Genomic DNA, 25,335 nt, shown 5'->3' with positions numbered 1-25,335 from the left:
AGGAAAATGGACCAAGGATCTAATTCATAAGTCTAAATTAGATCTTGAAGCATATGAAAGGAAGTTCAGCTTCATTCATAATGAGAGAAATGCAGATTAAAGCTACACGGACATCTTACTAATAGTGGAAAAAATAAAGTATGACTACGTGTTGTGTTGGTGAGGGTCTGGGGTAACAGGCATCTGAAATGTTGCTGATGGGAGTGCAGACTGGTATGACCCTTATGGAAGGGTGCTAGACGTTCCTAGAGCCCCGCAGATACCCTGCCAACCAGAGAAGATACGTGTGCACAGGTTACTCATTGCATGCTTGTTTGTAACTGCAGAAGTGAGGAGACAGCCTGAATACTCATCTGTAGCAGAGTGCTGAAATATCTAATGGCTGTCACACACTAGGGACTACAGGTGTAAGAGATGGCAGCACCAGTAACAGAGGAGGAACTGCCGGGAGTGGTTTCCAGGGCATACTAATAATTGATAAAAGCAACCGGCAAGAGAGTAGCACCTGCCGTTTTTGTGAAAGAAAGAAGGGGGGAAGGAAATAATATATGTATCTTCCTCCTTTTTGCAAAAGGAAACACAGGAAGGAGAAACCAGAGACTACAGATTGGTTACCTGGTGGGGGGAGGGGTGGAGTGTGACAGGCCTTTCATAACCTTCCTTTAAGATTTCCTTTTTAAGGGGCAACTGGGTGGCTCAGTCGGTTCAGCATCTGCCTTCAGCTTGGGTCATGGTCCCTGCGTCCTGTGACTGGGCACTGCGCCGGGCTCCCTGCTCAGCTGGGAACCTGCTTCTGTCTCTCCCTTTGCTCCTTTCCCCGACGTGTTCCCTTTCTCTCTTTCTCTCTCTCGAATAAATAAATGGATAAAATCTTTAAAAACAAAGGTTTTCTTTTTAAGTAATCTCTATATCCACTGTGGGACCTGAATTCACAACCTCAAGATCAAGAGTCACAGGCTCTACCTACTGGGTCAGCTGGGCGCCCTGGCCTTTGGTGAAGTTCTGACTGTGGGAATCATGTTAATGTATCACACAAGTAAAGCAGGGAACTAAATCCAAATGGGGTATATGAATGGAGCCACACTTCACGTGAACTCCATACCCACAGTGAAGAGGGGGAAACCCCAAAGTCCATTTTGAACACCCTGTGTTTTGACTATATGCCCTCAGGCTAAAGCCAAGCCAGAACTCTAAACAACTATTAAACTCTAGTTAGTAAGCTGTGTTTTCACAGAGGCATAGGTTGGCAATGCTGACCGTACTTTGTGTTCTAGGGTTGAGCAAATAAATATTTATGGGTAACGAAGTCAGGTTTCTGTCCAGAAGGGAATCACAAATATGAAAAAAGGAAAAGAATCACGTGGTGTCGCTTTGCAATTAGAAGTATCCGTGTGAACGCATGGTTTTTAATATGTTTCTGAAGAACAAGATATTGACGTACAGAGTACAGTTTTCTAGCTTCTGCTGGAAGCACCTAGAAGCACTGAGCCCTGGAACACATCACACCCCACAGCCACCATTCTCCACCAACCAGCGTTTGGGCTTCTTGGAGAAATGTCTGGTTTCAGGATTAGGACCGGGAAAGTGCAAAGCAGCCAAGAACAGTGTACAATGCTGGAAAGTACGGTGCCTACAGGGTGACAGGAACAGATCAGGACACAGGAGACGAGTCGATGAAAGCCAGCATCTCCAGGAGTGGGACAGACAGTGCACTGAGGACACAGCATCATTTTCAGGGAATTCCCACCCAACGGGCAAAGCCTGAATCTTATCACAAAAATCCACATTGAAGAATATCCTTCAAAATAATTAGCTTGTGGGGCACCTGGGGGCCTCAGTCAGTGAAGCGTCTGCCTTCGGCTCAGGTCATGACCCTGGGGTCCTGGGATTGAGCCCCACATCGGGCCCCCTGCTCAGCGGGGAGCCTGCTTCTCCCTCTGCCTGCTGCTCCCCCATTTGTGCCGCTCCCATCAAATATATTCTTAGGGGAAAAAAAAATTTAGCTTGTGTTTTTTTTAAGGTATCCATGTCATGTACCCTTCCAAAATAAAGACAGCGAAATATACGTAGCAGCTGAATGGCAAAATCTGAATAAATTTTGTTGTAGTCTACGATATTGTGTCAGTGTTAGTTTCTGGGGAGAACTGAACTGTGGGCGTTTGATGCCCTTGTTTGGGAGGAGCAGACGCAAGTATTTACAGGCCAAGGGGCATGATCTCTGCAACTGATGGCCAAATGGTTAAGAAAAAGAATATAGCAAACAGGAAACATTAGTATTTAGGGAATCCAGGAGGTGAGTAAATGGGAATGGTTTTGCAATGTTTCTGTAAACCTAAGTTTGTCAAAATACAAATGGGAAAAACACGATGGCATCACCTGAGAGAGAGAGAGACAGTCTAGTATACTTTATCTGTCCTGGAGTAGCCCAGGTGTACCTCTACACCTTTGTCCTGGGGGCATGTGCTTCCACAGGCCGGCACCAGGCCCGCAGACAGCCGGCCTGCACTGTTCCTGTGGCTCTCCGCTTTCTGTAGGCATAGAGTTGCAGTCTGACAGCCTATCTGAATTGCAGCTCGGTGTGGATGGTGTGCAAAGAGTCCTAAAGCAGAAAACTCCCTATGTTCTCTGGGTCATGGCCCCTTTGAGATCCTGGTCACAACTGTAGATCATTTCTCTGCAAACAATGTACACAGGAGCTCGAAGGCAATTTGGGAGGGAGGCGGTTATAGTCCTCCTGAAGACCACGGGAATGGCCTTAAATTGCAGTGAGGGCCCTTTTGGGGTCTAGCTTGTGCAAGAGGCTGCCGGAGGCTGGGCCTTGACTTGCACGGCCATCCAGTTTTTCGGTGACTGCCTTGGGTTAATGGAAGTCCACAATGAGGACTCTAGAAGACCGAGCATTATCTGCATGCCAGGCCCCGTGCTCAATACTTCCTAGACCCTAAACTCCCCACAAGGTATGTGTTCTCACCATTCACAGAAATGGAGCTGACAGGGAGCCACAAACTTGGCCCTCTGATTCCCATCAAGAACTTCTGCCCAGAACAGATCCCATTTGACCCCACTGGATGGGGAAAACTGGGCTTTTCCAAAGCCTGCACTTGGTCTGCGTGTCAACAAACTGCCTTGTCCCCAATTCACCACGTGCACCAGAGTGTAGAGAACATGGACTTAATGAGACAGCAGCCGCAGCGTTATCATGGCGGGACACCCCTGCTGCTCTCTGTGGAGGGCGGGCCATGCAGACTGGGTCTTGGGCGTCTTTGTACCGTGCTGTGGACTCCAAGACCCACACACAACTTTCTTTAAAGACTTTGCCAAGTGGAAACATTGGGAAGGAGGAAATGGGCTTGGTCAAAAAGAAAAGGGAGCCAACTCTTTGTCCAGCAGACACCAGTGTATTATTAATGCTTCCTATGGACACGGTGATTGTAACTGGAATAATGTGATGTTCGCTACACAGGAGATACAGGAACGGCCAATGTCCTTGTGACAGAAATGGGACATAGTGGTGAGAAATGTGCAGACTTGGAGGTGTAGGAAAAGGGCGCTTGGCCCTTAAGCCCCCCCTTCAGCCCTGGAGAGGAAGGGGAAGCAGGATGGGGACCTGTTGCCGGTCCAACCTCTCCGGTTGTTTGCTTCTCACTGTCACCCTGAAGCAGATCAGAGCACACCACTAGAGGACTGCCCAAGGCCACCATGGGAGACTTTCTGATGGTGCAGAGAAGCAAGAAGGAGACGCTGTCTTTATCCACCATTCTTGTCAGCCAACAAGCTAAGCTGACCTTTCTGCCACCAATCCAAGGTAACAGACGTCCAAGGGACTACACTCCACCAGCACCACCTGCGCCCATCACCTGTGCACATCAGCAGCCAAACGCCATCCAGACACGAGGGTATAAAAGATAAAGAGTCACACCACGGAACATTCTCTTCCCACAGACCCCCCTACAGCAGGGTCTCTGGAGCACAAAACAACCCCGCAAATACTGAGCCAACAGTGGCTCCCGCGGTGAAGATCTGGGAGTTCTCACCCTCTGTCCCGGGGTTCCATTTGCCGGCAGGGGTACAGGACCTTCCACATCTGATCCTCGGTCTTCCTGCACATGCTCTGGGATCCCTGCCCAAAACTCCCTTGAGCAAATACTCCCAGTGCCCGACTTCAGGCCCCCAAACAAAAGACCAGTGGCTGGTGGTGGTCTGTAAGCTGTCCAGAGCCCTCAGATGGCACAGGGAGCCCCTCTGGCAAAGATCTGACTGCAGCCAACCCTGTTGCCTAACCTAGACCTTCCCCCCGGGGCACAGTCCCTGCTGCCAGCTGGGAAGGACAGCCTCTTCCACCGGACCCCCAGCCCCCCAGCACCACAATAAGCACAAAGGGAGGAGCGGGGGCTGGTCCACCCAGGGGGAAGAACCTCACAGCCCCCGTCCCTCCATGTTGTACGGAGGTGGGAACCCCCTGGATGGGCCCTGTCGGAGGAGAACCCAGAGAGAGAGAACCTTGAGAGGCAGGAGCAGGGCTCTCAGGAGACAGTCATGAACCACCCCAGTTAGGGCCACCTACAAGTCCCCACACAAGGGGTGAAGAGGATGGGGGCCTCCAGGTAGATCCAAACCATCCATTGCAGAGGAAACTCAGGCCACACCTGGGTGTCTGCAACCAGCATTCCCGGGGCTTATCGGCCACTCCCCCAAAGCCCTCTAGGGGTTCTCAGGGTGGCCAAAGCCCAGCAGCCTTGACCCCAAGGGCCTCCTCAAGGCTCGTTGCCACAGGGGGCGGTAAGAAGCCTCTCCCCACTTCCCTGTTCATGGACCCCATGCTTTCCCAGCAGCACACCCAGGAAAGAGCCCCACGAGGCTGCCCCCAGTCCCAGCAAGTGCCTGGGACAAGCATGATGATCCTCACAACCCGTTGGCCCAGCACTGGAGAGAGGTCTGCGGCTGGGCCCTAGGGGTCTCCAGAACACAAGAAACACCTTGACTTTGGCAATCACTGGCAGGTTGAATGCCAGAAAGGCCTGGGGGGGGCGCCTGCTGCTCTACGCATCCACGTCCGGACCAGGCTCCTGGAAGAGCGACTGCTTGCGCAGGGTGAGCCGAGCACATTTGGGGCACGTGGTGGAGTTGTCATAGTAGCAGTCCCTGGGGACAGGGAGGGTGGGGTCAGCCCCAGCAAGGGTCTGGGCTCTGCACGTGAAACTACCGCGAAGCCTTCCCAGACTTCCTAAGTCAGGCCCTTCTCTCCCTCGTCTGTGGATGGGCACATGGAGGCAGTTTCTCCCAGAGGGCAGAAGCCAGGTCTGCACCCAGTGCCCCCAGGCCTGGGTCCAGGGCCTCAGGGTGGGCCCCTCCTGCAGGGTTCACACCTGCCAGCCGGCTGCCATCCAACATCTGCTGGGAGCACTCCACCACTGCACAGAGCCTCACCTGGGGCACGGGGTGCGCACCGAGTCCTGGGGACTGCTGCTCCTGGAATACCCACTTTTCACTCCAGTCCCAGGCTGCACCAGCAGTGCTCGCTGGGCGGACAGCAGGTGCCCAACGGAAATCCACGTGGACAGCAATGGGAGGCACCCATCTGAGCCCAGTGTGAGGCACCGTGCGGGGTCCAGCAGGCCCATTCTATGTTAGTAACTGTACTGATCGCTCTTCCAACCTATGTCATTATTTTTCCAAACATCCCCTAAGTCTTTTTGTCACAAATACTTAACGTTGTTTGAAACTAAGTAGTCAATAAAAACGTTAGGTATTTCTTTGGGCCTAGGGATGTTTGAAAAAAACCACCAAGACATTGGGGCTGCCCAGAACCAGAAAGTCAAGGGCCCTCTGGCCTCCCCTACAGTGCCCGTCTGCTGGAGCAGGGAAGCAGTCAGACAGCACCCGCACGCTGGGGTCTGGGCCACAGCACCCCTCCCCGGCCCCAGAGGGGCTTGTTCCCCTTGGAACTTCTAATTTCATCCCACACATTAGGGTCTAAACCCACATCTAGGATCAAGGCAAGGGGCTCTGAAAATCAGGCAGCAAAGACTGACCCCCAAATGCCACCCCTCCCTCCGCCCCTCCGTCCCTCCGCTGCCTGCTGGGAACCCGCACACCTGGCCAAGGGGTCGGTCGGGCCACACGAACCTGTGGAAGACGGCAGAGCAGTCGGTGCACACGGACGTGTGGCTGTCGAAGGGGAAGAGAACGTCACCCTCTCTGCAGAGCTCACACACGAAGCCCTTGGCCTGACACCGCTGGGGGCGACAGTGCAGCATGGAGGGCAGGTCAGCGCAGGCTGTGGAGGGCACCTGAGGCCGAGGACACACGGGGCCCAGCGGCTTGCCCGCCCTCCCTGCCCCAGGGACTGGGAGTAGAGGGAAAGATGCCCCAGCCTGCGGGTCCCCAGGCTGCCCACCTCACAGTCCAGCTTAATGTGCTTGGCAAAGAGCGTGTGTGTCTCAGTGAGGGAGCAGCTCAGGCGACCCGTGTGCGCGTCCAGCAGGTCCTGCACGGAGTACATCTCATCGTTCTCCACGAAATGCTGCCGGTCCTGGAGCTGTGGGTCCCAGCAAGCGCCACCCCAAACACTGGGTGAGGGCCCCTTCTGCGGCCCGCCCCCCGCCCCCAACCAACCTGCCCATCCTCCAGGCCCCCGGGAGCTCACGGGAAGCAACAGGGGGTATCGGGCTCTGGGGCTCATGGTGCCTCCCCCAAGCACCCTGCTTTCAGCACGCTGGGTACCCCGCACCTCTGCCCAGCACGCCAAAGCTCCTCCTGGGCCTGACCCTGTTCACCATCGCCCTTTCCCAGCTTTATCTTGCTCACAGACCTCACTACCCCCAACTCTTTATTTTTCTTCCCCACCTGAAGTGAGGACACGGATTCCTGCCTGTTTTGTTTCCTGCTCCCTAGGATCTAGAACAGTGAACACCCATGAATGCTTAATGAACCAATAGTAGGGGAGCCTTGAAGAGTGTGTTTGTGGCCAGTCCTGCCTGCACAGTACTGCGCCTGGTGCACTCTATGGAGACCCAGGCAAGGACTAGAGGGTGACACCCGCTCCCCTCCATGACAGAATCCAGGAATACTTTTGTGGCTAGAATGCCTGTTTGCTCTCTGAATACCTGGGGTTCCTTGGGACAGAGCATGGGAGACACACGCAAGCTAGGAAGTCATCGGAAAGAGACCTGGATCTGTGTGTCCCCTTCGCCCGGGCCCCCTGCACTCCCAGCTCCCACTCCGGGGCGGGGGGCTGACCTGCAGGAGCAGACGGGCCTCCATCGCTTCCCTGCAGGTAATGAAGTAGGGCTTCATGAGCAGGATGTCCTGGCGCAGCTTCTGTGGGTGAGAGGGGAGGTCTGCTGCGGCAACCCTGGCAGGCCCGCACCATGGCACCCTGGGGAACAAGGGGGCAGGCAGTCCAGGTCGGGAGGAGACAGATGGTGCCTTCACGGCCCCCAGGATGGTCCCAGATCTGAGAGCTCCAGCCAAGCTCGAGTTCGAACCCCGGCTTCCAGGCCAGGGCTGCCCGAGGAGCGTTCACCTTCAAACACATCATACGAAAGAGAGAAAGAATAATGTTGTGTGCTGATTCTGTTGATTATCTTTTGGATATACAGAGTAATATAAAACACACTACTAAATTAACTTTACCTGCTTTTTACTTTTTTTTTTAAAAGATTTTATTTATTTATTTATTTGTCAGAAAGAGAGAGAGAAAGAGGGCACACAAGCAGGGGGAGCAGCAGAGGGAGAAGCAGGCTTCCTGCTGAGCAGAGAGCCTGATGCAGGACTCGATCCCAGGACCTGATCACAACCTGAGCCGAAGGCAGATGCTTCACTGACGAAGTCCCCCAGGCACCCTGCTTTTTACTTTTGTAAAAACTAAAAAAAATTCCCAAACTGCCTCTGGGCCTTGTATCATATCGTGACTGGACACCGCTCTAGGGCCTTGAACCCTAAGGATAGCAGAGGAGCCCCCCCCAACCTCAGCAGATGGCATCCCCCCTCTGCTCCCAGGACACATGGGGAGAGTGCGGCGCACCCTCACCCCTACCCCCTCCAGCCTTACCCGGATCTCCACCAGCTCCTCCACATAGTTGAACAGCAGAGGGTTGATCTCCCGGAGCCTGAGCACTGGCCGAGACACCATGAGAGCCAGGTACCGCATACTGCAGCGGGACACCTGCGGGGCGAGGGGAGGTACCCCCAGCATTGCACACGCCACCCCCCAGTACTACGTCCCCCCAGCCTAAGCCAGGCCGAAGCACTGGCTCTCCCTCCTTGGGGCTCCAACTCCTCCCCTCCCAGCCCCAGTCCCCCACCCCCGACCTCTACCCCACCCTTGCCACCCTCCCTCCCCCCACATCCCACGCCCCTGCCTTGCCTTGCGTGGCTCGAAGTCCCAGTTGTGCACGACTCGTGCAGGGATGACCGCCAGGTCATTCCAGTGGCAATGGGTGCAGTAGTACTGGCCCGTATAGTCACACTGCCGGGCCTCGCTGGGCACGCCCCCTGTCACGGTGACGGGTCATTACAAAGTCAGGGCTGCCCTCGGTGTCCCCAACAGCTTAGGAATCACACAATATGTGGAAAGCGTATGGGGCGAGAGACAGTTGACCTGGGAGGCTCTGCCCTCCAGACCTGACACAGTGTCTTCTCATCACGAGACCCGAAGCAGATCAGGGCACACTGCTGCCCTCAGTTTTGTCGTCAATAAAGTGGAACAATAGCAGGACCCCACTGCAGGACTGCTGAGAGGACCCCAGAAATTAACATGAGCAAATCTCTGACGTGTGGCACACTAATGACACTGTGCCATTTTTCCCATCTAGGTAGGCTTTCTGTGACAATGGGGCCACACAGGAGGTTGAGTGCAGGCCAGCACTGGGGGTCCTCCCAGGTGACCTGGGCTGGCACCGCACTCTGCTTGAGTGGGAGTGAAAAGATGCCAGTAGCAGCCCCTTGCCCCTCCCCATGGAAAGAGAGCAGGACACCAGCCCCAGGAGCCCAGCTGCCCCTCACTGTCTGATTTACCCAATTTTCATACCCCTGCCTACCGTAGCCCCTGCCCCCGCACCCTGCTCCCTCCGGGGGCACTCACGCAAGGAGATGGGTGCCCGGCACTCTGCGCAGCGGTAATCTTGGCTGTCCAGCCCTGTCTCCGGGCAGATGTTCAGCTCATACTCGGCTTGGTGGCTGACTTTGGAGCGCACGCAGGGCTTGGAGATGAGGTTCAAACACTTGCTGTGACATCGGTAATAACATCCTGGGGTAGGGGGGCAACAGGGTGCCTTTCAGAAGTGGGGGGTATCCAGCAGCCCAGACCGCCTCTCAGCTCTACCCCAATTCCCACCTCACTCTGAGAGCTTTGCAAGGCCCCCCTGTAGGTCCCAAAATGTCAGAGACCTTGTCAGTCCCCATCCCAAGCTTCACCCTATGGGTGTGAGGAGACCTTCCTCCCCATCTCCAGACTATAAGTCCCACCGGGATGCCTCGAGGGCAGCGAAATCACTCCATCTGAGGGAAATTCTCGCTCTTCCTTCAGAAACCCGCCTCCCACACACGGTTTTCTCACCTCAAATGTACCGACTCCGTCTTCCCACCTGCTGAGACTAAAATTTGTAACGTCTTCTCAACTTCCCTTTTATGCCTCTTTCCAGCTCTCCAGCGAGAGCCACACTCGCACTCACCCAAAACACTCCACCCTGATCAGAGAGCCAGCTTCCTCCCTCAGCTCTCCCCACTCCTTCCTTCAGGCCGTGCTCCACTTGTGCCCAGAGTGGTCCTTTTAAAACCCGGGCATGGCGCCTGGGTGGCTCAGTTGGTTAAGTGGCTGCCTTCAGCTCAGGTCATGATCCCAGAGTCCCAGGATCAAGTCCCACATGGGGCTCCCAGCTCCATGGGGAGTCTGCTTCTCCCTCTGACCTTCTCCCCTCTCATGCTCTCCCTCTCAAAAAAATAAAATCTTGGGGCGCCTGGGTGACTCAGTGGGTTAAGCCTCTGCCTTCGCCTCAGGTCATGATCTCAGGGTCCTGGGATCGAGTCCCGCATCGGGCTCTCTGCTCAGCGGGGAGCCTGCTTCCCCCCCCCCTGCCTGTCTCTCTGCCTCTCTGCCTACTTGTGATCTCTCTCTCACTCTCTCTGTCAAATAAATAAATAAAATCTTTAATAATAAATAAATAAAATCTTTAAAAAAAATAAAATAAAACCCGGGCATGTCCAGCACTGACCTGTGGCTCCCTGTGTGCTTAGAGCAAAGCCCTTGGTCCCCTCTGAGCCCGCCTTGACCAGCCTCCTCTCAGACCTAGTGCCCCAGCCAGCTTCTCTCTGCTCCACGCTGAAGACAATGGCCACACACCAGCCTCGGGGCCTCGGCACACACTTCCCACACAGGAACATGCTTCCCCAGATATACTCCTGCCTTACTCCCAGACTTCCAAATTTTGCTTAAATGTCACATGATGCCGTTTCATTCCACCCTAAAGTCACACCCGTCACACTGCCTGACCCACACTGTTGCCTTTCCTTGTTTTTCTTCAGTGGACCATACTGTCTAACACACCACACGCTCACTCGGAACAGCACCATCCACAGGAATTCTCTGCAAAAACAGAAATGTCTAACACAGGGCGCCTGGGTGGCTCAGTGGGTTAAGCCGCTGCCTTCGGCTCAGGTCATGATCTCAGGTTCCTGGGATCGAGTCCCGCATCGGGCTCTCTGCTCGGCAGGGGGCCTGCTTCCCTCTCTCTCTATCTGACTGCCTCTGTCTACTTGTGTTCTCTGTCTGTCAAATAAATAAATAAAATCTTAAAAAAAAAAAAAAAAAGAAATGTCTAACACAGTGGCCACCACAGTAGCCTCGCGTGGCTACTGAGATTGCATAACTAAGGAATGAAGTAGTTATTTATTTTAACTGGTTTAGATTAAAACTGGAAGAGGCACCTGTGGCTTGTGGCCACCGTACTAGAGAGCCAGATGTGGAGGAAAGGCTGGTAAAGAAGGGAGTTTGGGTCTGTTGCCCCTTGTTTCATCCCGGGTACTCAGTCCATTAGGCTCAGTAAACACTGCGCACACTGCCAGAAGTCACACGCACACACCCAGAGCTGCCGGGGCTGCGTGTTGACACACCTGTGCCGGAGCACCCACCTGTGCAGGTGTACCAGGTCTGAATGAGCCCCCAGATGATGGTGTTGCACTTGTCACAGGTCTGCTTGACACTTTTGCTCTTCTCCTTGTAGAAACGGTGCTCCAGGAGGACTCGGATGTTGGGTTCGTCCTCACTGGGGTCCTGGAGAGAGTCCCGGGAGGGGTCGCAGGTGAGCCTGCTGTACCTCCTTTTCCTTGCCATGAACCCTTTTACTTATTTCTTCCAGGTACCATTTACAGCAGACACGGTGAGTTTCCCCCAATGTCACACCCCTTTTCCCTTTAGCAACAGAACTCCCCAGCACGCAGTCAGGCCTGGACCATCCGGACAACAGTCTGACTTTCCCTGCACCCAGATGCCATGCTGGGACGCTGTGCGGGTCGAGGGTGTGTAAGCAGGAGTGATGACGCCTCCCCTCCCCTCACACCCTTTTTCCTGCTAAGTACAGACCCAGAGGTGACAAGGGGCCATCTTAGATTCTCCACAAGGACTGGCAAAGCAGTAAGAACAGAGGGCCGGGGACCCCCCAACACCATTAGCTGCCCTGTGGGCCCTAGGTCACCTACAGGACTTCCACATGAGTAAAATTACATGTCATTCCTTTAAGCCGCTATATTTTGGGGCGTGTTGTTACCAAAGCCTTCTTTGTGTCTTAATGAATATTGCGCTTTCTAATTCCCAGGGACGGTGCCAGCAAGTTAAAGAGCACCCACGGTCAAGGTAAACCTGTGCGTTTGGGCCTCCAGGATGCATTACCTTTACTGCTGTCGCCTTCGTGAAACACACACTCGGGAAGTCCCCGCCTCCCCCGCAACTCTAGGCCCTGAGGCTCAGGGAGGGACTGACCCGATGCACTTGAGCCGGTGGGTGGGCCTGTGCCCTGCACTGGCCAAGCCAGATTAGACTAACAGAGAAGAGCCTGCCTGTGGGGTGAAGGCCCACCTCTGTCCTCCATGCGGGGGAGGGGGGGACAGGTCAGGTCAGCGCCCACCTTCAGCTCCTGGAGCTTCAGCCGGAGGTGGATCAGCCTCACAACAGCGTCCTTCTGCTTCTCTGACTGCTCGGGCAGCTCCAGGATCGCCTGCTTGCACTCCTCGATGGCCTGCCGCAGCTGCTGAATGTCTGAGGCCAGGAAAAGACCCTGCCCGGGGCGGGGGGCGGAGGGGTGGCGGAGGGAGGCAGATGACAGTGTCAGAGGCCCACCCTGCCTGCTCTCCACATGGAGGTCCAGCCCAGGGCAGACCACCCCCCCCCAAGTCACCGGCCTCCATGAAGAAACAGATGCCCAGAGGGAGGGGCCAAGGACTTGCTCAAGGCCCCACAAAGTTAGCAGCACAGGTAGGAACCAGCCCGAGCCACCTGCCCACCAGCAGGACCTGGCCACTCACATGCCTCTGAAAACCTAATTCAGGATGTTTTCAAAAACATGACTTCTTCTTTTAGAAACCCTATCCTTCTTCTGGCTGTGCTATTTTGCTTATTTCTACAGAACTTCCTCTTGGATGAAAGCCAGGGGAAGGACAATTTGCCTGTCATGAAGGACAGGAAGTGGCCTCCAGCTTAATCACCAAGCCCGGAGATGCCCCAGGTACCCACGCACCCCAAGCAGCGGCACCTCACAAGGACTCAGGGCCAGGGCCCAACAAAGGCCCTGGGCTCGGGACCCTGCTATTACAGGGAAGGAAGCCGGGCTCAAGTTGGAGCAGAGTAGCTGAGGCCGACCTTGCACAGGGCACAGGACAGAGCTGCCCTCGGGACCCCCACCTCCGCCTCCATGAGACCAGGCAAAGAGCAGGAGATACTCCTACCCTGGAAACTCGGTGTGTGGCCCGTAGCAAGGGAGCAAAAATTTCTTCAGTGAAGGTATAAAACACAAATACAAAATGAAAAGTAAATGAGAACTGGGGGCTTCTGGGTGAATCTTTTTTTTTTTTTTTTTTTGATTACTTAGGATGTTTCAAATAAAAGTTGAAGATACTTTGCATAAAATTAAAAGATTTTCAAACCTTTTAAAAGAGATTATTAGAGCCCTTTAATTAAAAAAAGGAAAAGCTGGGACGCCTAGGTGGCTCAGTTGGTTGGACGACTGCCTTCAGCTCAGGTCATGATCCTGGAGTCCCAGGATCGAGTCCCGCATCGGGCTCCCAGCTCCGTGGGGAGTCTGCTTCTCCCTCTGACCTTCTCCTCACTCATGCTCGCTCTCACTGTCTCTCTCTCAAATAAATAAATAAATAAATCTTTAAAAAAAAAAAAAAAAAGGAAAAGCTAAAACAAGAAATTGAACTGAGGAGAGTGGCCTGTGGTCCTTCCCTCACCCTGCTGTGTGGCCACAGCTTCCCCAGGACCCAGAGGGAGCCAACCCTCATGTCTGCCTCCCAGTGACCTGGAATGTGCGGATAGGGATAGCCCCAAACCAGAAGAGCAGCTTTGGGCCCCAAACCCCAGGTCAGCTGGTCTCTCTGGCTCCCCACCAGGTTATGGAGATGGGAGGCAGGTGTCATTAGGTCTCAGATTCAAGGCCCAGGAGCCCCTGCAGGTGGACCGGTCCTGCTCCCCAAGGATGGGGTGACAAGGATATACCCAGCCGCTCCTGCCTTAGGGGCTCCCCCAGTCCCCCTCTAACCCCAGGCCCAAAACTTACCACAGGGCGGGAGAAGTGGTCCTCAGATAAGCCAAGATCCATCACTCGCTCAGTGCAGCAGAACTCCGGCTCTCCAGGCAGCAGCTCGGGCAGGGCCTCTGCAGTGGGTGTGGGTGTGGGTGTGGAGGGCAGCAGAGAGAGAAAGGAAGATCAACCTGCCTCTCCCCCAGGAGTAGGCTGGGGCCAGAGAAGCCCACAGGAGATGCTGAGGGCTACCAGGCCCTACCGTGATACCTGCTGTGTTTGCATTGGCAAAGGAACCCTAACCCTATACAGGTAAGAGAGAGCCATGCAAAAAGATGAGGTGGGAAAAAAATCTAAATATAAAATTTAAAAAAGAAACCAAGATGAGGTGGATACCCATGGTGCTGAGAGAGGTCCACAAAACAGTATTAGAGAAACATCCCAATTTCTTTGGTTGTTTTTTAAGATTTTATTTATTGAGGGAGAGAGACAGAGAGCACAAGCAGGGGGAGAGGCAGAGGGAGTGGGAGAGGCAGAAACAGACTCCCCACGGGGGCGGGGGGGGGCTCGATCCTAGGACTCTGGGATCACCACCTGAGCCCAAGTCTGATGCCCCATGGACTGAGCCACCCAGACGCCACAGAAACATTCCAATTTCTAGGGCACACCTTACACATGCATATATGGATTCAAGGCTGCTGGCGGATTTCACAACAGAATTTCTGAACCCCCATGTGGCCTCCAGGAGAACTCTGTGTGTGCACACACCCCCCCCCCCCAAAAACCCTGACTGCATGTGCAGCTCTCAGAGCCCCACCCCCTGATGCCCTGAGGAGCTGGGCCTCCGTCCAGGCCACTCCATCCTCTCCCTGACCAAACTGCAGCTCTGAGTTCCTTCCCCAAGTATTCCCCGAGTGAGCTCCTGCTCTGTGCTGGGCCCTGGGACGCAGCAGCGACATGACAGTCACAGATCAGATCCCTGCCTTCGGGAGAGCATGTCCTAATGGGGCCACAGAACAGGCAGAACGTAGCTTGGGCGAGGAGGAAAGGGAAGGCCAGTAAGGCGCCCAGCTACTCGGGAAAGGCAGCGTGCTCCGTGGGAGGAACTGGGAAGAGAGGATGGGGGGCCGCTCAGGCCTGCCCCCAGCACCTACCTGCAGAAGTGACTTCTGGGGCCTCCTTGCTGGCTCTCTGCTCATGCTGCCGTGGCCCAGTCTCCTTGTTGAAGGGGTTGAGGTGGGCCTGCCGGAAGCGGGCCAGCTTCTCGTCATATTCCATAGCATCCCACCTGTGGGGGCGGGGGGGCAAGGACAGACGGAGATGAGCCTCTAGATGCGCTCCCAGACTCACGGCACTCGTAACCCCTTCCTGAGTTCCCAGGGTTCCAGAGGGGATGCCTGGCCTCCTTCCCTCCCCCAGGAGGATTCAAGTGGAACACCCCCACACTGCAGCTGTCATCCTCTGCCCCTCCCCCAACCAGCTCAGCCCCTCACCTGGGCCCCATTGGTAGCTTCCCCTCAGGAACAGAGACCCACAGGGGGCACGCAGGTGGAACAGAGCTAGGAGAGGGACGTGACCACCCCAAGAGTACCCGGCCAGTCTGGAACCCAGGCCCCCTCCCTCCCAGGACTCCCCATTCAGCCCCAGTCCAGCCATGTCCTCACTGCTGAGAAGGCAAGGCGTGGACACTCCCACAAGACAACACCTCCCAGGACTCTGGTCCTTACTTCTGGACCTGAGCACAGGTGTTCCTTTTCTGTCATAGCACCCCAAAACCACAGCAGTGGAGCAGAACCATCAGAGACAACTGTCAAAGGTCACAGTGCTGGACACTAGGAGCCAATGCTGGGGGGCAGGCCTGCTCTCCCACCTGCACTGTGGCCTTGGGCATGGCCCATCTTCCTGGTCCCCAGGGAGCCCTATGTCTCTGCCAGTGTGGGGAGAAGGCTCCGGAATGCTCATCAAGCATCACGTAGGCCAGCACCGCACCTCACTGGCCCAGATTCCCACTGAGGCTCTGTGTGGCCCAAGTCAGTGCATGGCCCACACCTCAGGATCTCAGGAAATAGGAAATGCCTCACTCCCCACTGGCCTGTCTCTCCCCTCCCAAGAGTTCAGCAAGTGGCCAAACACACAGGGCTAAAGCCTCCTGAAAGGTAGAAAGGGGCTTTGACTGGAGACACTGACTCACTTCCCAGGTCCTCCTACCTCCTTAGCTTCTCTGCCACCAAGGTGACATGAGTTCATGGGAAGTCAACTGCTTTTCTTAAAAGTGCCGGGTGTTAATTGTGCTTTCTCTGTAGCTATTTAGTCTAAAATAATTCATGATTATCAAAGACAAGCCTATGACTCCTATCTGCACTCCCTCCAAAAGAAAGACAATGGATCCCAGAGAGGACAGCCTTGACAAGAGTCATCCCCAACGCCACCCAGTGCTGGCTGCCCAGCATCTGGGTCAGAAACTCCCACATCAACTGTGGGACCTGTCCTACCTGTTCAGCCTCTGTGGTGGGGATGTGGCAGAACCCAGCACCTGGATCAACATAGGAGAGGACACAGATGCCATGAACTATGGGCTTAAGCCTCCTCTCTCTCACTAGCTGACAGCTTTGGGCAGATCACTCAGGGTGGTTGGGCCCTGACGACCAGTGCCTCTCCAAACAACAGAATCACAGTGTCCTGAGAAGCACCCGGAGTGCAGGACAGACCCGGCTATGCCAGGACTGACTTACCCCATCTTTCTTAGTGGTGAGAAAGATTTTGTGCCTGACCAGGCTGCAGTCGGGCTCCCGAAGCTTCTCCTAGGCCACCTGGGCCCCTCCTGTGACATCCGGTTCTAGCAAGAACCCCACTCTGTCAGTTCAGCAGGAGCTCCCCCACCCTGATACCCTGTCACCCTCAAATCTGCTCTCACCCCCAGGGGACATCTGATCACCCCAGCCTGCCCTCAGAAGAAATCCTGGTGGGTCGGTTTAGCCAGAATCCCCACTCAGCCCTGATGTGTCCCCTCAGCAAGTCTCCACCTGCTGATTTTACCCTGCTTTTACCCTGATTTTACCCTGATTTTTCTCCTACTGCAAGAGTCTTCAATAAAATCTGCACTTACTGCTTTAGCAACAGTCCAGGTATGTTTTTTCTTCTCTGGGCAGAGGAAGCTGGATTCTGGGTTTGTCGCAATTTCCCAGCCTCCCCATAGTTAGATGTGGCCATGCGACTGCGTTATGACCAATGGAATTTAAACAGAAAAATCTCATGGGAATTTTTCTTAAAAGGAGGCACTATCCCTCTTCAGCTATTCCTACCTCTTGCCGCCTGGGATGCAGATGTAATGGCTGGAGCTGGCGTAGCAACCTTGGGTTTGACATAGAAGCCCTGAGCTCCTTCACCCCAGGCTTCATTCAAGTGAGACAGAAATAAACTTCTGCTTTAAGCACTGTTACCGGGAGAAGGATCTCTATCTCCTACATCTGAAACAGATCCTGAGGCATCACCTCAAGAGCCTTGTGGTAATAAAATGAATTGGTGCTATTCAAATCCCAGATCTGTCAGCTCCTAGCTGACATGTATGGTCTTGGGCAAATGCCTAAACCTTTCTTGGCTCTTGATTCCTCATGTTTCAAATGGGGGAAATAACAGTGCCCACTGTATAGGGTTATTGTGCAGATTAAATTAGTTAATACAAAGCTCCAAGTATCCTGGTCAGCATACCATGTGCATCTGATAAGTACCAGGTACAGCTTACTATTATTATTGTTGTTACTAATGTTATTAAGAATCAGATAGCCCTGGGCACCTGGGGGGCTCCGTCAGTTAAGCATCTGCCTTTGGCTCAGGTCATGATCCCAGGGTCCTGGGATGGAGTGCCTCCGCTCTCCGCTCAGCGGGGAGCCTGCTTCTCCCTGTCCCTCTGCCTGCTGCTCCTCCTGCTTGTGCTCTCACTCTCTGTCAAATAAACAGATAAAATCTTAAAAGAGAATCAGATATCCCTGATTTAAATTCTGGGTTTCCCAGTGATGAGCTATGTGATCCAATTTTCCTGCCCACAAATAAGAAGACTACCTAGCTCCTGGAGTGAGTAGAAGGACTAAGTTTGTACTTATATGTCAGGGGAACCTATAGCCCAGAGCTGTTGCTAAGCGAGCTGTCGCTGTCATCACATGACAACCACCCCAACCCCAAGGAAACCTCCCCGCATTTTAAACTGCGGCCAGAGGAGCTTAAAAGCAGGAACACCTCTGCTCCTCCCAACAGCCCTCCTCAGGGCTGGAACACCTCTCCTCCTCCCAACAGCCTCTCCCCTGGAAAAAGCATCTTTCAATTGCCTCCTTACGGGCCGTGCCAGCTCCCAGCCTAGCACAGAGGCCATGAGCAAATGGATACATGCTCATCCAACCTCTCTAGCCCCAGTCTCTCTCCTGCCAAGCTGGAGAATCATACTACCCTCAGGACTTCTGAGGGCACACAAGTGATGTCCCAAGAACACAGACGCCCAGGGGAGGCATTACACAGCAGCTGCCTTGGCTCCACCCCCTACTCCCCCCCTCCCCTCAACCCCTACCCCACTGGGTTCACCCCTCAGAAAGCCCTGCGCTCAGATTCAGGCTTGGTCTCAGAGAGGAACAGGCAGGAAGGGTGAAGACTGAGAGGAATGAAGGAAATCTGTCAAACCACCTCTGCCCTCCTCTAGAGACTCCCCTTCTCTGGCAGGGAAGAGAGGGTAGGATGCGACAACTTAGCAACTCAAGTGAACCTCAGAAAAAAGCCCAGGGGCTCATGAAGCAGGCACTGAAGGGTCCTGGGCTTAAGCTCGGGTGCACTCCTGATGGTTCTATTCTCACCCAGCCACAACTGGAGGTCCCTAGAATTCCACCTCCAGGGATAGGATAAAGTACATCCTATATTCTCATGCCTGGAAGAAGGCCTGGCAGGACCCTCCGGGGGGCTGGGGTTATTTTAAGGATTATTTGCCACAGAAGCCTGGCACAGTGGCCAACGCCGGCCTCAGGAGAGAGCCACCCCTAAGACATGCCTCCGGCAACTTCACTCACGACAACAACAAGCATATCCTCTTCTACCACGCCCAGCCATTCCCTAGTGAGGAAACTGAGGCCCGGTATTCCCAGAGAGTGGCACAGCCCTGGGATCTGCCGCGGGTCTCACCCATCCTACAGACAGCGCGTGTGGACGGCCGGAAGCGGTGACAGTGTCACCCGGGGTTGGGGAGAGGCAAGAGAGGAGCCCCTCTCTGGGCTGATAAACCTGCCCAAGCGGGGTGGGAGGCAGCGCAGGTCCCCGGTGCCCCCAGCGCCCCAGAGAGGGCGAGCAAGTCGGAACCTTGCATCGGGCGCGGGCGGGGGCCCTGGGCGGGTTCCTGAGTCCCGGCGCCCTCGGGAGAGGGGGCTCCCCGGGACGCGGCGGGCCCAGACAGCCCCCGAGGGTCGAGCGCCCCCGTTCCCTCCACCCCCAGCACCCCCGCCCCTCACCTGGCCCGCCCAGACTACCCCCACTCCGCCGCTCACCTGACCGCCGCCGCCCTCGCTACATTGTAACCCGCCCCGTCGCCCTCGCTACATTGTATCGGCCCCGCCGCCCGCTGCTGCCGCCTGCGGCCCGGAGGCTCATGGCAAGCCAGCCCCAGAGGCTGCGCGCCCCGCCCTCGCGCGCTGGCGGCCTCCGCGTCCCCCTCCGGGAAATGGGTGACGCTTCCTCCCGCCTGTTCAGGACGGCATGGCGGATACCACATTTTCCATGTTTTCTGTAATCACAGAAGCCGTGTTCTAGTAGAAACCACAGCACTTAAAGGGAAAAACGGCTGGGGTGTCTGGGTGGCTCAGTGGGTTGAGCGTCAGCCTTGGGCTCTGGTCGTGATCCCGGGGTCCTGGGATGGAGTCCTGCGTCAGCTCCCCACTCGATGGGGGCTTGCTTCTCCCTCGGCCTGTGCTGTTCCCCCTGCTTGCCCTCTCTCCGTGTGTGTGTCTCTCTCTCAAGTAAAATAAACCCAATATTTTTAAAAGGGGGGAGGGGAACGGTGATTTTTAATTTATTTTTAAAAAGCCCAATGGTGAGGCACCTGGGTGGCTCAGTGGGTTAAAGCCTCTGCCTTTGGCTCAGGTCATGGTGTCGGGGTCCTAGAATCGAACCCCGCATCAGGCTTTCTGCTGGGCAGGGAGCCTGCTTCCCCCCTTTTTTTCCCTCTGCCTGCCTCTCTGCCGACTTGTGATCTCTGTCTGATAAATAAATAAAATCTTTTTTAAAAAAAAGAAAAAAAAGTAAAAGCCCAGTGGTTGAGGGGAAAGAAAGGGAAGAGGGGATCACTGTGCAGACAGCAGCTGCTGGGCCTCACCTGCGTGACCCTGTGTGAGGTAAGGAAGCTGGTGAAGAAAGGATGGGCCGTCATTCTATCCCATTTTACAGAGGAAGAAACTGAGGCACGGTCAGGTTCGGGGAAGGCTCAGTAGAAGATGGGTTGGGGGATGTTGGAGAAGCCGGTGTCTGAAGTAGCCGGTACTATTTGTGCTTCCCAGCGTGCTATGGCCCTGCTGTGTTTCCCTCCTAGACCTCACCACTGCCTGATGTCCTCCTCCCCACATAGTCCTGCTCGTTGTCTATCTCCACCACCACCCCTCTCCCCATCAGAAACCAAGGGCTCGCATAGGACTTGTCTCCTCTCTTCACTGTTTCTTGCCTAGAACAGTGCCTGCACAGAGTCAGTGCTTAGTTACAAGGACTAAGGAAGGGATAAATCCCTGGGTGAACCCAGCCCTGAGAGGTAAAAGGTTTCACCTGGCAGATGTCCCACTCCCCAGATGTGTGTTAGCACCAACCGATAAACCGAGCCAGTATCTGCTGCCCCAGGACGGTGGTGAGAAGACAGATAAGGCCCCAGCCCTTGAGGAGCTACACAGATGGTGCACAAAGACGGGAGTTAATAAGAGATGTGATGGGCACTAAGAAAGAAAGAAAGAAAGAAAGAAACAGGGTGACAAGGTCATGGGCAAGTACAGGGGAGGAGGACACCAGGCTCAGGCTGAGACCCAAAGGGTAAGAAGATGAGAACGACAGTAGACCTGTGGGAAAGCGTCCAGTGGGAAACCACGAGTGTGAAACCCTTGAGGAACAGAAAGCAGGCCAGTGTGGCCAGAGTTTAGTAAAAGTGGAAGGCTGGAGAAAGATGAAGTGGGAGGCAAAGCTATAGTGTTTGTAAACACATTGTCTTTTTCTCTTTTTTTTTAAGATTTATTTATTTATTTGACAGAAATCACAAGTAGGCAGAGAGGCAGGCAGAGAGAGAGAGGAGGAAGCAGGCTCCCTGCAGAGCAGAGAGCCCAATGTGGGGCTCCATCCCAGGACCCTGAGATCATGAACTGAGCCAAAGGCAGAGGCTTAACTCATGGAGCCACCCAGGCACCCCAACACATTGGCTTTGATTTGTGCCAAGATGGAGCCACTGGAAGATTTACTGAAGTCTAATGGAGATACAGTAAACCGCACGTGTGTAAGTGTACAACCTAATAAGTTTTGACATGTGCATTCACCTGAGAAACTGACAAAGATTGTCAACCTAGCCATCATCCCCAAATGTTTCCCTGTGCCCTTCTGCAATCCTCCCTCCCTGTTCCCAACTCCAGCTCCAGGCAACCACAGACCTGTTTGGGGTCAGTGCATTGTACTGCATTCCAGAATTTTCTAGAGATGGGATCTTATCGTATATACTCTTCTTTAGTTTGGATTCTTTTATTCAGAATAATATTCTGAGACTCCTTTTGTAGCAGGTGTCAGGTGTCAGCTTGTTCTCATTGCCAAGTAGGATTCCACAGTGTGGACAGACCACAGCTGGTTTATCCATTCACATGCTGATGAACATCACTGCTGTTTTCAGTGTTTTCTATTACAAAGAGAGCTGCTATAAACATTTGTGTATAATTCTGTGTAGAAATACACTTTAATTTCTCCTTGGTAAATACTTAGGAGTGGAACAGTTGGATTATATGGTAAGAGTGTGTTTAACTTCTAGGGATCTGGAAAGCTTTCTCCCATGGTCATTGTGCTGTCTCACATTCCCACTGGCATGAACATTGTGGTCCCTCCACGTCCTCACAGACATTTGATGTCATCAATCTCTCTACTGGAGAATTTTGAACAGAGTAGTGACATTATTTTTTTTAATTTTAAATTTTATTTTACTGGGGCACCTGGGTGGTTTAGTGGGTTAAGCATCTGCCTTTGGCTCAGGTCATGATCCCAGGGTTCTGGGATCAAGCCCCATGTCGGGCTCCCTGCTCATCAAGGAGCCTGCTTTTCCCTCTCCCCTCTGCTTGTGCTCTCTCTCAAATAAATAAATAAAATCTTTTAAAACTTTATTTTATTGTGTTAAGGACACATTTATCATGAGATCTACACTCTTAACAGATTTTTAAGTATACCATATAGCATTGCTAACTATAGACACAGTTTTGTATGGTAGATCTCTAGAACTTATTCATCCTGCATAATTGAAATGGTACTAGTTGATTAGCACTTCTTCCCTGTCTCCTGTTCCTAGAAACCACCATCCTGCTCTTTGCTTTTAGGAGTCTGACTGTTTTGGATAGCTCACACGAATGGAATCATGCAGCGTTTGTCTTTCTGAGTCTGGCTTATTTCACTAGCACCGTGTCCTTAAGGTTCATCCATGTGTGTGGGATTTCCTTCTGTCGTAAGGCTGAGAACATCCCACTGTATACACCAATGAGCCTTTATCCACTCATCTGTCAACACGCATTTGGTTTGTTTCCAAAACTCAGCTATTGTAAATAGTGCTGCAAAGAACATGGGAATGTTAATATCTCTTTGAAATCCTGATGTCAATTATTTTATTTCTTATTATTTTTAAAGATTTTATGTATTTATTTGACGGAAAGAGCACAAGCAGGGGAGCAGCAGGCAGAGGGAGAGGGAGAAGCAGACCCCCCGCTGAGCAAGGAGCCCGATCCCAGGGTGCCGGGAGCATGAACTGAGCCAAAGGCAGAGACGCTTGACAAACAGAGTCCCCCAGGCATCCCTGATGTCAATTATTTTAGATAAATACCCAGAAGGGGGATTGTTGGATCATATAATAGCTCTAATTTTAAGCTTTTGAGTAACCTCCATACTGTTCTCATAGTAGCTGCACATTTTGCATTCCCATAGACAAAGGTCAAAGGTTCCAGTCTCTCAACATCATTACCAACACTTGTCATCTTTTATTTTTCTGGCAACAGCCATCCTAACAGGTGTGAAATGGTATTTCACTGTGGTTTTGATTTGCGTTTCCCTGGTGATTAGTAACATTGAGCATCTTTTTAAAAAGTTTGTTTGTTTTAGTAACCTCTACCCCTGGCGTGGGCTCAAACTCAAAACCCCAAGGGGTGGAGGAAGGATGATGATTCAGTCCCCGACCTGTTCCCTTCAAACTGTAGCCCTGCCACTGGCAGCTGGACAACCTGGGGGCAGTTTCACTTGCCTCCTGCCTTAGTTTCTTCATCTGTAAGTGCCTGCTTCCTAGGGCCATATAAGAAGCAAGCAAGGGGGTGAAGAGCTCGAGACCACCTGGCGTGGTCTCCCAGAAAAGGCTCAGCTTCAGACTTGCTGCGGTCCCTAGGCTAGGGACCTCCCTAGGAGGTATAATTATACCTGGAGGTATAATCGCTTACTATAATCATGCCCCCAAGTGGAATGTCATTTGTCGTTTCTCTGAACTTCCTATTTACCTGGGCACCGTGTATTTGCTCTGGCAGCCCTACCCAGGCATGAAGTCGTCTCCTAAACCCTGAGCACTGCCTGCAGGGGACCAGGCAGAGGGTCAGGCAGGGCCGAAGAAGGCTGGGAGTGTGCCCAGGTCTGGACACCCCTGACCCTTCACCTAGGCTGAAGTGCAGGTGGAGCTGGGGGTGAACCAGCCAATGAAACCACTGTCCTAAATGCCAGCCGGACGTGCAGCCCACGCTGGATGGTGCTGGGCTGAGCAGAGCCCTGTTCGAAGGTTCAAGCAAGCCTGAGCAGCCACCCACTCAAGGTGGGGAGTGGCCTCTCCCACCCACTCCTGCCCTGCATCTCTGCAAACAAACTTCTTTGGCTAGCATGAATGGATCCGTTTAAGAGCAGACATTAATGGCCTTTACTGTGGGCCACATGCTGTTCTAGCCACTCCGCACATGTTTCTATTTTTAGCTGTTGCTTAACAAAAACCACTCCGAAATTCAATGGCATAAAGCAGCTGCCATTTCATTAAGCTTAGGGCTATTGTGGGTCAGGAACCCCTGTAATGCACAGGGCTGATTTGGATCAGCCCCTCCGATGTCCAATGTCCGGTGTCCGAGATGGAGGGAATGACAACTGACTGGTGGAAAACAGCAAAGACCTAAGTTCCTCCCCAGAAGAAGGTACAGCTGAGGCAGCAGTGGAGCTGGGTGGCTCAGTCTGTCAGCGACTGCCATCCCTCAGGTGGTGATCCTGGAGTCCTGTGTGGGGTTCCCTGCTCTTCCTCCTCTCCTGACCCTCCCCTGATCATGCGCTCTCTCTCCCTGTCTGTCAAATAAATAGATAAAAACCTTAAAAAAAAAAAAAAGAAAGTACAGCTGGAGGTTCATGAGGGAAAACCAGCGGGCAGAGAGGGGGTAGGCTGGGAAAGAAAGCTTGAAACCCCTGCTACAGATGAACTCTGGCGGGGGTCTGGAAATGCTGGGCCCCCACCTCTTCATCTCCTCACATCCCCACCAACACAGTCCCCACCAAAATGCACACCACACATTTGTATTAAGTTGGGCTGTGGGCCTTGGGAGGAGAAGTGAGTGGACTGGCCTGAAAACCAACTCCACCAAGGCAGGGTGGCCCAGGGAGGCCAAACTCATCTGAACTGTGCTGGGGGGTCAGTGGTCAGGAGGGAAGTACGCTTTTTGGCCATTTCTGGCCCCATGGATAGGGCTGGACACTCGGCTGTGCCACTCGCCAGCTGACTAACACCATCCCTTCTCTGAGCCTCCATCTCTCAGCCTGAAAGACGCGCACCTCATAGCATCATCATGAGGGTTAAGCGAGCTGTGTGTGTTGAGCTCTCAGAAGAAGGCCCGGGAAGACAGAGGACCTGGGGCCCAGGAGCAGCATCTGTGAGTGTCACGGGCCAGACGGAATTTTGTCAACACTGAGCAGGTGTCTCAACTCTTCTGGGGCCCAGAAGCCTTGAGAGCCTGTGTGGTAGACACCCCTGCCCGCCACCGTGTGGAGGACAGCAGCCCAGTGAGGCCTTGGGGGACGAGACTCAGGCACTTCTGCCGCTTCTTAGGCAGTGAGGACCCAGCTGCGGTGGCCCAGAGCAGCGCACAGATCCCCACTCCCCATATGGCCATGTCTGTCACAGACGCTGTGGCCTGGCCAGTGCATGGGTGGGGTGGGGGACACTGTTCTGGGGGTAGCGAGCAAGTGTGGCCAGGCACACAGCAGGCCCCCAGAGTGTTGGCCTTTAGAATGTGCTTCTCCACTACTCGGGGACCCCAGAGGCCCAGCCTGTGTCAGGACAAGAGCCCAAGACTTGCACCCCGTTGGGGGCTTCAGTTTCCTAGCCTGCCTCAGGGCCAATGGTCTC

General features: G+C 53.7%; 1 protein-coding gene across 8 annotated transcripts; it reads right to left on the bottom strand.

The window, feature by feature from the left end:
* Window positions 1-1,392: 1,392 nt before the first annotated feature.
* Window positions 1,393-19,337, bottom strand: DEF8 (differentially expressed in FDCP 8 homolog). 8 transcript variants are annotated; one of them, XM_059382747.1, is made up of 13 exons: window positions 19,256-19,274; window positions 16,229-16,269; window positions 14,891-15,024; window positions 13,773-13,870; window positions 12,123-12,272; window positions 11,131-11,272; window positions 9,086-9,250; window positions 8,369-8,496; window positions 8,054-8,167; window positions 7,240-7,320; window positions 6,398-6,538; window positions 6,127-6,236; window positions 1,538-4,120 (listed from the first exon to the last, which is right to left on the bottom strand). In XM_059382747.1, the coding sequence occupies exons 3-13, from the start codon at window positions 15,012-15,014 to the stop codon at window positions 3,949-3,951; spliced, it is 1,425 nt and encodes a 474-aa protein (XP_059238730.1). In that variant the 5' UTR covers window positions 15,015-15,024; window positions 16,229-16,269; window positions 19,256-19,274; the 3' UTR covers window positions 1,538-3,948. The 8 variants fall into 8 exon arrangements, with proteins under 8 accessions (XP_059238734.1, XP_059238731.1, XP_059238730.1 ...); XM_059382751.1 differs by lacking the exons at window positions 16,229-16,269; window positions 19,256-19,274 and adding an exon at window positions 16,469-16,558 and having other exon boundaries at window positions 1,393-1,630; window positions 6,127-6,168; XM_059382748.1 differs by lacking the exons at window positions 16,229-16,269; window positions 19,256-19,274 and adding an exon at window positions 16,469-16,557 and having other exon boundaries at window positions 1,393-1,630.
* Between the last annotated feature and the right edge of the window lie 5,998 nt (window positions 19,338-25,335).

The sequence above is a fragment of the Mustela nigripes genome, chromosome 17 (genome assembly GCF_022355385.1).
Source record: "Mustela nigripes isolate SB6536 chromosome 17, MUSNIG.SB6536, whole genome shotgun sequence".
NCBI classification, from domain to species: domain Eukaryota; kingdom Metazoa; phylum Chordata; class Mammalia; order Carnivora; family Mustelidae; genus Mustela; species Mustela nigripes.
The sequence above is the reverse complement of the archived record's forward strand: the minus strand, read 5'-3'. Positions and strand labels throughout refer to the sequence as shown.

What these genes read in the sequence shown, in the direction of transcription:
- DEF8 (XM_059382745.1), bottom strand. An exon ending in GACCTGGTACACCTGCACAG is followed by an intron (nt 9,251 to 11,130) that starts GTGGGTGCTCCG and finishes CCCCTACCCCAG; the next exon opens with GATGTTATTACCGATGTCAC. An exon ending in AGGCCCGTCTGCTCCTGCAG is followed by an intron (nt 6,539 to 7,239) that starts GTCAGCCCCCCG and finishes TGGGACCCACAG; the next exon opens with CTCCAGGACCGGCAGCATTT.